The 13,356-nt window shown below is 39.8% G+C and overlaps 1 protein-coding gene across 7 annotated transcripts in view; it reads left to right on the top strand.

The window, feature by feature from the left end:
• Positions 1 to 13,356, top strand: part of cnksr2a (connector enhancer of kinase suppressor of Ras 2a) — a 473,904-nt gene that overhangs the window by 119,277 nt on the left and 341,271 nt on the right. For all 7 annotated transcript variants that reach the window (XM_048541088.2, XM_048541090.2, XM_048541087.2 and 4 more), the window contains exon 4: positions 3,083 to 3,170. In XM_048541088.2, the coding sequence (XP_048397045.2) occupies positions 3,083 to 3,170 (88 nt within the window). The remainder of the gene's footprint in view (positions 1 to 3,082; positions 3,171 to 13,356) is intronic.

Below are 13,356 nucleotides of genomic sequence, written 5' to 3'. Positions count from 1 at the left end.
AAAGAAATGTAAATTCTGTTTCGCTGACAAAGTACGGCATGGATCTGGTGAAATTGGTTCTGTCCTGTAATTAATTGTTCTTAAGGGAATTTTTAAAAATTAATTAAAGTCATAAATTGGGCCATCACTGAGATACCTATTATTTTATGTTGTGTTAATGGTTTTCAACCATATTCTATATTTACCAGTAATTTTGTTTAAGCTGCTTTAATTGAGCCTTCAGACATGGATAAATGATTGAAGAATGCTGATGCAGGTAATAAGGTGACCATCAATAACTGCAGTGGCATTAATTCTCTATCCAGAGTTACAGCACAATAATATTGATCGGAATCACGTTAAATAAAATGAGATAAGTTAATTGATTTATTGTTTGCAGTTGATCACTGGCAATGAAAGTTCTACCCAAGTCATTGATATGGAATGATAGCGCCTTGAACAACTAGGCTTGAATTGTTGCTCCTGACCCTGCAGACATTGGTCCTGAAGGTGCGGGAGATTTCCACCTTGCTGGGATTTAGTTGGAATTGGGCCAGGCAGAGGTTAGTGCAGACCTTGCCAGCTTTGGGAGAAGGCTTAGGGAAAAGCCTGGCTGATTGCTCTGACAACTGCTTGCAACTTTACAGTTGCACCCTTTCAATCCCCAGTCACCCACTCTGCAAGCCCCATCCATTCCAAACCATACACTTCCATTGCCAGGACACCTAAAATACCATCTCATGTGAGTGCCAGCAAATGTTGTCTGTATCTACTTCCCCCTTGAGAAGGTGGTGGTGAATTGCCCTTCTCAAACTGCAATGTGCCACTTGCTCCGGGTAAACCCACAATACTGTTAGGGAGAGAATTCCAGGACTTTGACTCAGTGACAATGAAGGACCGGTGATATATTTCCAAGTCAAGATGGTGAGCACCTTGGACGGGGACTTGCAGAGAAGATGGTGTTCTCGGTTATCTGCTGCCCTTGTTCTTGCAGAAGAAAAGTTATGGTGGACTTGAAATGTTAACTCTGTTTCTATCCCTACAGATGCTGTCAGTCCTACTGAGTTTTTTTCAGCATTATGTATGGAAATATTCTTTTTTTGTGGTGAAAAAGCCACACTTAAGCCTTCAGGGGTCAATGATACCACACATCACCTATCATTACCTTCTCTATTGTCCTCCTATACATTTAATCATTGCCCATGAAGCATAATGAAGATTGCGAAATATTTCTGGAGAGAGATAAAAGAGAAAGGGAGAAAAACCCTAAAAAAACACAGAAGAAATGAAATGCCTCTCAAGTAAAATCAATTTTTCAGGTTTACAAACGTTGATTGATTGTAATGTTAAGTGTAAAATAATGGTGTAGTGGTTATGCCAATGGATTTGTAAACTGGAGGCCAAAGTTAATGCTAAGGTATGACACCAACATAGCAGAACAAACTTAATTTTAATTATTAGCATCCGGAATCGAAAGCTAGTCTCAGTAATAGTAACGGTGAAACCCACCTGCTTCACTAATGTCCTTGTGAGGAGGAGATTTGCCATCCTCATGTAGCCTGGCCTGGCCTACATGTGACTCCAGATCCTTTGTAACATGGTGATGATGTGGGTCATCTGAAATGACTAGGGATGGGAAATAAACATTGGCCATGCCAGATGCACCCGTATGCCATGGGAAAAGAAACACACTTATTATGTTATTAAACCATCAGTTGAATTCTAATCTACTACATTTTAGAGCAAGTCAGGTGGCTAATAATCAAAATTCCTGCTTCTCGGGCCAGTCAATCAGTGAGGACTGCAATAGCGCACCCTGTGGCAAAGAAGAGAATTTCTGAATGCAACCTCTGGTGTTCTACATTTAATTGCACAAGTACATCACTGTCAGATTTACCCTGTAATAACAGTAACTGTTGTTAACCTTACTGTTATTATTATTGCACCAAAAACAAGCCAACAAGCTATGTGACTGCTGTAGTACTGTGATAAGCATTTAACCACACTATAGTTTTAGGACTGCCTGAGAAAATAATTATAATGGTTATTGTTTTTATTCACATTGTTCCCCTGCCATAATGATGATGCCTGCCAAGGCTCCTGTCACGTTTGCTAGTCTTTCTACAGGATCTTCATTTTCCTTGGTCTTCCAGTGCTTTTTGAGCTGCTAATGTTAGCTGCAACCTTGTTTATATAATCTGGACTGACATCTCATTGCAGAATGAGTGTGACATTGTCAATTGTGCAATCATTCAGATCAGATGTTAAGCTCAGGCTTCATCTGCCTACTCCCATGATTCAAGGGGTGTTCAAGATCTCACAGCAGTGTTAAATGAAGCAGATGGCATTTTCTTGTTGACCTGGGAACAACGGTTTGTCAGACACCAGCGAAAGAACAAATGGCAGTTTGCTGTTGCTTGTGAAATATTGTGTGGAAAATAGCTGGTATATTTGTCTGCATCACAGCACTTTAAGCATTTAAAAGTAACTCGTGGTATTGGAGACATTGACAAATTGCTAAAGTGGTAAGGGACAGCATAGATTTAGGTTTTGCTTCTAACTCTCTTTGGAATATTCTGCAGCACCAGCTTGATGTAATTCAGTGACAGCACATTGGTGTCAGGCTTCAATCTGCCAATAGTGGAATTTATTTTAACTCTTTCTATATGTACATGTTCATGTGGCAAAATGCCTTCAACCTTGCATCTGTTGAATTAAATTTGAAAAATGCTTTTGTAGTGATGAGCCTTTCCTTGATCAGCAGCAGGAATATGAAATGTCCATTTCCCCTCCGAAATAATTCCACAGAGGCTGCTATCTGTCATCAGTTCACCCTTTATTTACACGTGCACAGAACTTAGACTCTAACCAGCCAGCTCAGAGCCAGTCCCTAGAGTGAGTAGAATCACTGAGTTGCCTACATATATCTGTCAACCGGGGTCATTGTACTAATCAGTTTTAAGACGAAAATCTTGGGATACTTACATTTATGATAGTTTTTATGCTGCTTGACAGAAAAATCTTGGTAAGGTGTGGACCTGCATTTCAGATTTTTATGTCTGGTATTTATCGTGACATATTCTGCATTTCTTTTTCCTGTTAGATCTCCATTTGCTGCCGTGACAGACTATTCTGTTACTAGAAACAATGTGATTCAACTCTGTCTGGAACTGACCACTATTGTACAACAAGTAAGGAAACTCCTTTTCTGTTCAGAACTTGACGTCTATTCATCATGCAACTTACGTTTTTTTAATTTGTGTATATGGCTGTTGTTGGTTTGCTTGATCAAAATTAGCAATTTCTGATGAATAATGACCCCACGTGTTTGTACGTTTGGGTTGGAATTGCTCAAAGTAAACAATTTACTGCCACCCTTGCCAATAGATAAAGGATACAATTTGGGCATGGCAATGAAAGATTTGTCTAATCTAAACTTACTGAAACAAATACAATTGTATGTTTTCTACATTTAAGCCAAAGTACTGAACTGTAAACGTTGTCCGAAAAATCAAAATTTAAAAATGAATGAAATAGAAGTCACTTGGATTGCTTTTCGAGAAGGCTGATATTTATACCACTCAGCAAATACTGTGAGCAGAACTGAAGCTACCTTTAAACTTAAAAGAAATTATGCTGCTTTTCAACACTCTTTGATATCCTGTTTCCAGCTGAACCCAAACTCTTGCTAAGAATAAACTCCAAACAGCAGTTATTGTGGGTTTAATACATCTAATATCAAAATTGTTTCATTTTGTTAGAACTCGTGGATACTTTTTTGTTAAAATTGCAACAAGTCGGTTATAGTGAATAAAGTTACTTCCTTTTAAGTATCTGTAAAATATGACTTAGACCATATGACCTTAAGATACATTAGCAGAGTTAAGCCATTCAGCCCATCAGATCTGCCCTGTTGCTCAACCATGGCTGATGTGTTTCTCAACTCCATTCTCCTGTCTTCACCCCGTAACTCTTGATCCCCTTACCAATAATAGCCCATCTATCTCTGTCTTAAATACGCTCGACCACTTGGCCTTCATAGTCTTCTATTAACCACCCTCTGATTGAAGAAATTCCTCCTCATCTCAGATCGAAAGGGTTCTCCCTTCACTCTGAGGCTGTGCTGTCAGGTCCCAATCTCTCCTATTAGTGTAAAGATCTTCTCCACTTTCATTCTATCCGGGCCTCTTGGTATTCTGTAAATGTTCATCAGATCCCCCTATCATCTTCCTCGATTCCATCAAGTGCAGACCCAGATTCCTAAACCACTCCTCACATGACAAACCCTTCAGTCCTCGGATCATCCTTGTAAACCTCGTCTGGATCCTGTCCAACGCCAGCACATCCTTCCTTAAATGTGGGACCTAAAACCACTCTCAATATTCCAAATGTAAGCCTGACCAGAGCCTTATACAACCTAGCAGTACATTTCTACTCTTTCATTCAAACCCTTGAGTTAAAAGTGGAAGAAGTATGCAAATCTTGTTGTTATGCCTTATGGTCAGTATGATCGTATATCTGTAAGAATCATGCTCATAATATCATCACTGCATTGTAGCATATGACCTGAGAGAATAAAGATGCCCTACTCCATCTTACCTCAGATCACTTGAAGCATGACACGCTACTGAAAGCATAATTCTCTATTGTAACATAATGGTTTAATACTATCACTTGGTTCTGAGGAATATAATATCCGTATGTAATATCTAGTTTTAATAAATATCTAATGGAATGTTCAGTACCATAATATCCATGCCCAGTTTCTTATCTGACAGGAGATAGTATAGGTATTGCTGTAATAAGGAAAGTACACTGTTGGAGGCAAATTAACACCAAATATTTTAAATTATAATGAATTTCCTGATACTTTCTCCCACATTTCAAATTTTGTAACATGAATTCTTCCATACTGCACTGATAGTTGCCCTCATTATTTTTCCAAGTCTAAAAATAAATACTTTGCACTTTATCTGAATCGGAGTCTTTCACATTTTGTAAGGTGACTTTTGTTTTTCTCTGCTTGCCTTTATAATTCACTGCCCAAATCAACATGAAATTAAAGCCTTTGCCCTCTTTATGTGCATTAACTGAAAAAAACTTATTTAGAGCCCCAGAAAATAAATGCTGAGGACATTTTTACCGTAGGCTGCAAGCATAGGAATTAGAAGTGATGTGACTCATGATTAAACAAAAATTTAACACCTACCCTTTTCAAACAAGCTCCAAAACTAAAAATAGAGGTGACATTTATTCATCGCTATAATATTTCCAACGTGTAGGTAGCCTGATGAAACTGGGGCTGAAATGTCTACCTCCCTACCAGATGGCAGTAGATTTGAGCTTCAAGGTTTTCTGTTACTCAAACCTGCTAACTGCTGCTTAGGTGTGAATTTCACTCGTTCTTAATGTGAGTCTTGCGTAAGTGTACAGAAAATTTCTTGACATAAGGCATCTCCGTGTGGGTGCAGGAGTGGGGATCTTCGTTGGAAATAGACTTCACATCCAGTGACATAATTGCTTCCTTATGAATGTGGATTTTAATCCGCAAGGGTACTTTGAAACAGCAACCTGTATGACAACTTAGTCCAGCAACCATTTGACAAAGTTTAGACCAAACAAATTATAAAACCTTTAGGCCGTCACAAATACTATCTCAGCATGAGAAAGTGCTCAATCCTGTATAGGTATTAAAGGAAGACACAAAGAATACAAAATCATGGTACAATATTTACACCAAATTGCTGTACAAATCAAAAAGGAACTCTTTCGTGCACCTGGGAACCCTGAAATCAAAAAGGAAGACTTTAGCATGGATTGAAAGTGGGTGAGTCAAAATGAAGGGTTTGCAAGAGAGTTGAGGCTTTACGAACATTTGCGAGCTTTCAAACCTGATCATCACATGCGATCAATTGTGTTGAATGAAGCCTTACAATATCACCAAGTCTGAATGTTTAATAGTGAAATGTGACGAAAGGGGCAAGAATTTTACCTGAACTATGCGTCACAAGTTTGTTGTTAAGGTACATGAAATGTTTTCTTGTAGCTTGAAAGCATCATGGACAAAAAATAAGTCATGAGAACAGAAAAGCTTTCTTTCCTTATTGGATGGGAGGGCAATGAATGTGAGATTTTTTTTTAAACAGTTATGTTTTAAAATAACTCACAAAAGGTGAGAGAGAATATTCTGGACTTGCTTTCTTCTTTCCCATGTGGGTATTGCTGGAAAGGCCAGCATATGCTACCCATCCAATTTCACTTGAATTAAGGGTCTCATTAGGCCATTTCATGGGACAGTTAAGGCATATAGCTGAAGGTTCTGGAGTTACTTGTAGACCAGTCCAGGTAAGGATAACAGGTTTCATGGGGATGAGATTCTTACAACAATCAGTGAAGGTTGTTATGATCAAAATCATTGAGGCTAGCTTTTTATATACAGGATTTATTAATCGAATTCAACTTACATTAGCTGCCGTAATGGGATTGAACCATTGACCTGGAGCATTAGCCTGAGGCTCTGGGTTACTAGACCAGTGACGGCACTAGTACATTATCTCTGCCCGTGATCTGATGGCCATGAAGAAAGATACCAAGCCAAGACCTTTTTCATGTCATGTGACAAAAATGGTCACTTGATTTTCAAGAGTCAGTTTCTTTTGGGACCCTGACTCCGAAAGACAGACACAGAGAGAGAGAGAGATAGAGTGCCGCGCCTGCTGTAAAGAGCAGGAATTATTTTTGTGTTAGCAACCAACAGGAGCTAGTGAGATCCGGTTTCTTGGTGAAAAGAAGACAACAGAGGAGATGAGAATTTTGGCAAAGCAACAAGGAGTTGGTGAGGAGGTTCTTGCTGGTGGAAAACGTCGGCAATGTGGTAAATTTTCGAAAGCCACAGGAAGATTAAACATGACAAGGAAAAGTGAACTTTGTGGAAAACTGGGACTATCTGGGTCCTTACTCTTGTAATGCTATATAATAGCTAGAAGTATGTGGTGAACTAAAAGATGTTTTAACACATTTCTCAACTGCATTAATTAATGAATGCAAAAGTATCATTGACTTTAGTTTGTATTAGTTAGGTATGATAAAACCACTTTGAACAAGTGCCTGATTTGTTTTTGAACAGTGATATGTAGTCCATAACATTTTTTTTTGGAAATGAGTGAAATTGCGCACCATGTTTTAACAGTGCATCCTGTTACAAACACTATGCAGGGATTGAAATTTAATTACTATTGTGTGAGAGAGGAAAAATCTCTGATTAGTGTACTTTACACGAGAATGAGTTTTATCTCCTACACCCCCTCAGTCCCTGCGATTTCCACACACTCTCAGCTGTTAGATTGTTTTGTCTTAATAATTTAAAATCAAGCTGATATACCAGAGTGTCAAAGTTAACATAAATACTTTCCTTTTAAATTTTACACCTTTGTTGGCAATGGGGATCTGCTTCTGACTAGCTCAGATATTTTTTTCAGTGTGATTCAACCAAATGCTGCAAAAGCTTAGCTCTCGCCAGTGCGTGTTGTTAACCTGCTTCCTATGAGTCATGGAGCTAGAAATTTAAATGAGCTCTTTGGGGGCAGAAAAGTGTTGAAATTCTACTGAATTTATTTTGTGTTTTCTTTTTGAAGCGAACTGTTGCCTACATTTATATAATGAGTCATCATTGGTAGAATTCTCATTTTTAGAGACCAGCACTTTCAGAGAAAGCTGCAAACCACCTCATATGAAATGTGGGAGGTTTTGTTGAAATCTGACGCTGATTTAATTTCTCATTGCCCTTACCCCCGCTTGGTGGGAAGATATTGACTGAGTTTGGTATGCAGGAGGACTAAAATACTTTCTCTGGGGATTTCAAAAGGAAGTAAAGTCAGGCCCAATTTTAGCTGTCAGGTTTTATTTTACTATTTCAAATTAGTCATCCCAGGAGAAGTAATAATGGAGCCTCGATTGTAAATGGTTCCTGCTGTGAGACTGGTGCTTGGAAAGTTGTAGTGGATGCAGACTTCCACTAGTGCCCACTCAAGGAGTCTTATATTCCTATTCTCCGAATCCCCAAAGCATCTTTTCAAACATCAGACTTACCATGACCTCATCTCATCACTCCATTGCATCTCCCCAAGCTCCTGTGACGTGGGGGCCCTTTACTTTAAAATTCCATCACTACAGCAATTTTCTCATGGGGCTGTCACCTTGTAGAGTTAATTTTGTCCCGAGTCTGCCTTTACTGGAAACTTTAACAAAGTCAGAAATCAGCAAAGGGGAAAGGAGGCATTTGGGAGCCAGGTTTCCTTGGATTTAGAAACAAACACCTCCAATTTTAATTCTTCAAATATTTTATTCTTAACTGAGTGGATTGAGCAGGGCTGGTGCTGTGAGTCTGAGAGGGTAATCTTATAAGCAACCCTGATAGTCAAACATTTAATCTGCTTAAATCGTCAAGTATAATCATTGGTGTTTGCTGGCTCATTGTACTTGTACAGTTAAAAGATAAGTACCGCATTAGACAGAAGAAAATGTAGCTTTTAGAACATGTCCATCAATTTGTATAATGTGCTATATAATATTCCACAAAGCAATATTCCAGGAACACTTAGTTTCTGTAATTAGCTTCTCAGACGTTTTTTCCCCCATTCCTTTTCAGCTACTCTCGCATTTAATGAGACAGAGTAACATAATGTTGATTGGTTGCTCCTTATATCAATTGTCATTTTTAAACCGTTTGGCACATGGTTCTGCAAATGGATGCCCTTCCTGTCGCTAACCCTTGCCATTTATTCTGGATGGAAACTGGCATTGATACATGCTGGCTTTCTTGCAGTAGTGGCTCAGATCTTTTCAGGCCAACAAATCCTGGAGTGGAACTTGAATCCAGGCCCTTTTGGCTCATCAGAGGAAAACCATCCACTGGACACTCCAGCTCCTGATATTAATTTTCTGATGTTTTCCTCTCTCTTCCTATGGAATAGGACCTTTATCATGACCAGCCAAGGTTCGTAGTTGGCAGGTGGGTGGAGGGGTGAGTGCTGTGAATGTCTGTACATTGCAACAATGTGCCACGCGACACATTGCATATCCCTGTGAGGATTATTGTGGATTGAAATTCTTCAGGTTGCTAGAACCTTTTCCATGAGTGATTTCTGGCTTCATCACAAAAATACAGAAGGCAAATGCAAATGACATTTGGCACAGCTGCAAGTGGAATATTCCTAGGAACATGAAAGCAAATTTGTAACTTTGAAAAATGCAAAACTCATTGAAAGTAAAAAAAAACAAAAATCTTGCAGCCAAGAACAGAGGAGTTGAGTTAAATTAGCTGAAGTATAAGTGTGGGATACAGGTTAAGCTCATTTGGGGTGGCATGGTGGCTCAGTGTTTAGCACCGCTGCCACACAATGCCCAGGACCTGTGTTCAATTCTAGTCTTGAGTAGAAACAAAGACAAAGAAACAAAGAAACCTACAGGCCAGAACAGGCCCTTCGGCCCTCCAAGCCTGCGCCGATCAAGATCCTCTGTCTAACCTGTCACCTATTTTCTAACGGTCTGTGTCCATTTGCTCCCTGCCCATCCATGTACCTGTCCAAATATATCTTAAAAGACACTAACGTGTCTGTGTCTACCACCTCCGCTGGCAACGCGTTCCAGGTGCCCACCACCCTCTGTGTAAAGAACTTTTCACGCATATCTCCCTTAAACTTTCCTCCTCTCACTTTGAACTCATGACCCCTAGTAATTGAGTCCCCCACTCTGGGAAAAAGCTTTTTGCTATCCACCCTGTCTATACCCCTCATGATTTTGTAGACTTCAATTAGGTTCCCCCCTCAATCTCCGTCTTTCTAATGAAAATAATCCTAATCTATTCAACCTCTCTTCATAGCTAGCACCCTCCATACCAGGCAACATCCTGATGAACCTCCTCTGCACCCTCTCCAAAGCAGCCACATCCTTTTGGTAATGTGGCGACCAGAACTGTACACAGTACTGCAAATGTGGCCGAACCAAAGTCCTATACAACTGCACATGACCTGCCAACTCTTGTACTCAATACCCCGTCCGATGAAGGAAAGCATACCATATGCCTTCTTGACCACCCTATTGACCTGCGTTGTCAGCTTCAGGGAACAATGGACCTGAACACCCAGATCTCTCTGTTCATCAATTTTCCCTAGGACTTTTCCATTTACTGTATAGTTCGCCCTTGAATTTGATCTTCCAAAATGCATCACCTCGCATTTGCCTGGATTAAACTTTATCTGCCCAACTCTCTAGTCTATCTATATTCTGCTGTAATTTCTGCCAGTCCCCTTCGCTATCAGCCACTCCACCAATCTTAGTGTCATCAGCAAACTTGCTGCTCAGACCACCTACACCTTCCTTCAGATCATTTACATATATCACAAACAACAGTGGTCCCAGCACAGATCCCTGTGGAACACCACTGGTTACAGGCCTCCAATTTGAGAAACTCCTTTCCACTACTACCCTGTGTGTCCTGTTGCCCAGCCAGTTTTTTATCCATCTAGCTAGCACACCCTGGACCCCATGTGACTTCACTTTCTCCATCAGCCTGCCATGGGGAACCTTATCAAACGCCTTACTGAAGTCCATGTATATGACATCTACAGCCTTTCCCTCATCAATCAACTTTGTCACGTCCTCAAAGAATTCTATTAAGTTGGTAAGACATGACCTTCCCTGCAGAAAACCATGTTGCCTATCACTGATAAGACCATTTTCTTCCAAATGGGAATAGATCCTATCCCTTAGTGTCTTCTCCAGTAGCTTCACTACCACTGACGTCAGAGTGACTGTCTGTGTGGAGTTTGCACATTCTCCCTGTGTCTGTGTGCATTTCCTCCCACAGTCCAAAGTTGTGCAGGTTAGGTGGACTGGTCATGCTACAGTGCCCAGGGATGTACGGGTTAACCATGGGAAATGCAGATTATAGGATAAAGGGTGAGTCTGTATAGGATGCTCTTCAGAGAGTTGGTGTGGGCTGAATTGCCTGTTTCCATACCATAGGGATTCTGTGTTTATTATACACTTGAGTGTAAGGCAAAGTTGCACAATCTCTAAAAATTATTTGATGTATTAATCTTCTTGCCTTTGTAATGTTACATAATTTATCCTATCTTGCAAGAATCTTGTGCTGCAGATTGTACCATTTTTGAATTGACTTTGTTTTCTTGATATTGACAATTCGGGATAGGAGCATTATGAACTCTCGATGGTAAAGCTATGTTGAAACACTGCAACATCAATCTAATAACAGCTGCAGTGCACTATTAGATTTTGCAAGTGGAATCTTGGAAAAAGGTGGAACAAACAGTTAAAACTAGCAAGTAGCTCTAGTTTGTTGGACAGACCAATATTTTGGCAGTGCAGTATGGGACTTACTGCCATGGTCAAAATTGGGTCCCAAGCCTATGTGGGTGAATGGCAGGACCATTTTCAGACGTTTTAGGAAGTTTTCTCAAAGGTGCAACAGGCTATAGATCAGTTGGAAAGTTGGAGGGAGATGGAAGCTGGAGTTTAATTGAGACAAGTGTGAAGTGATGCATTTTGGGAGATCAATTCTCAGAGGAAAGTGAATGGCAGGACCCTTAGGAGCATTGATATACAGAGCCATCTTAGGGTGCAAGTCCATAGCTCCCTGAAAGTGGCAACCCAAGTTGGATAAGGTGTACAACACGCTTGCCTTCTTTGGTTAGCACATTAAGTGTAAACATTGGCAAGTTATGTTGCGGCTGTATAAGCCTTCAGGTCAACCGTATTTTGAGTACTATCTGCAGTTTTGATTCTCACGCTATAGGGAGGATGTGGAGGCTTTGAAGAGGATGCAAAAGAGGTTTACCAGGATTTAGCCTGGACTGAAACGCATTAGCCATATGGAGAAATTGGATAAACTTATACTGTTTTTGCTGGAATGTCAAATGCTGAAGGGTGACCTGAAAGAATTACACAGTGTTATGAGAGGTATGGATAGGTTATTGAAGTAGTTTTCTCAGGGTGGAATGTCAAACACTAAAGGGTTAAGGTGAGAGGGGGGAAAAGTTTAAAGGAGATGTGCAAGGTATGCTATTTACACAGAAGGTGGTAGGTGCCCGGAACGCACTGCAAGAAGAGATGGTAGAAGCAGATCCAATAGCAACATTCCAGAGGTATTTAGACAGACATGAAAAGGCAGAGAATAGAGGGATATGAATCATGTGCAGGCAGATGGGATTAGTTTGGAATGACATCATAGTGTGTCTGTTCCTGTTTGGTACTATTGTACAATATGTTCAATTGCATGTGAAATCACACATGAGTCAAGTGGGCAGGTCAGATGTTCCCAAGCCCAGGGGAAGATACAGCCTGTTGCCAAAATTCAAGTCAATGAGATGTAAGGTACATTGGCAGTGTGGATACAGAATTGCTTAAGGGGCAATAGACAGCGAGTAGTGGTGATTGGTTGGTTTTCAGATTAGAGGAAGCCATATAGTTGTGCTCTCCATTGGTCGGTATTTTTGAATCAGGCATTTAGAACCTGAAAGAGTTAATTGACAAACTGATGAAATGTGCCCCACCCTTCAGATATAAAGGACTGCTTTTGTGAGGAGCAATTAGTGTTTTAATTACAAAGCTCCATGTAGCAGTAATGTGCATGTCCCCTTAAATCTTAAAACCACCTAGTATGTAACCGAGATGCAATATAATTAGCTATGAAGCACTGAATAATAAGTGTGCTCTGTTCAGCAAGGCAGGACCTCATTTCTGAAAAGATTTTGCATAGGCACCATTCCCATATGGTATCAGTAACTACGACTAATACAACTAAGTAGGTCTGGTAGCAGTAAATGTATTCATAGCATCTCTGATGGCCCTGGTAGACACAACTACATTAACCAGATATAAGCACCAATGCCCTTTTTGATGTATATTATTCAATCAGACTTGGTTCGATAGGACATCATTTCAAAAGTTAAGATGATGAGAATTTGTAAATGCAGCAAACACATAAAAGTAAAAGAGTTTAGCGAGGCAGTGCAAAGGGCAGATTTGTGGCAGATAGACTTTAATGGACAAAAGCGTGTATGTGGTACTTTTGGTAAGATGAAACAGAAAAACGACATGAACCAAATAATGTAAAGATTCATGGGCGTGCAGGAATAACAGATCTTGGAGGTATGTTCACACATTTTTGAAGGTGAAGCGATAGATTCAGATTAGAATCAGAGATAATGTGATTTTTAGCTTTAATAAAAGAAAAAGCAATATAAAATTAATAATAGAAAATAGAGTACAAAAACAAGGAGGCTATATTAAATTGTTGTAAAAGTTAGGTGAAATAATGTCCTTGATCACCAAATTTTGACAAGGATCTCAAGTTTC

This window comes from Stegostoma tigrinum, chromosome 12 (genome assembly GCF_030684315.1).
Source record: "Stegostoma tigrinum isolate sSteTig4 chromosome 12, sSteTig4.hap1, whole genome shotgun sequence".
Classification (NCBI taxonomy): Eukaryota; Metazoa; Chordata; class Chondrichthyes; order Orectolobiformes; family Stegostomatidae; genus Stegostoma; species Stegostoma tigrinum.
This window is presented reverse-complemented; position numbering and strand designations above follow the sequence as displayed.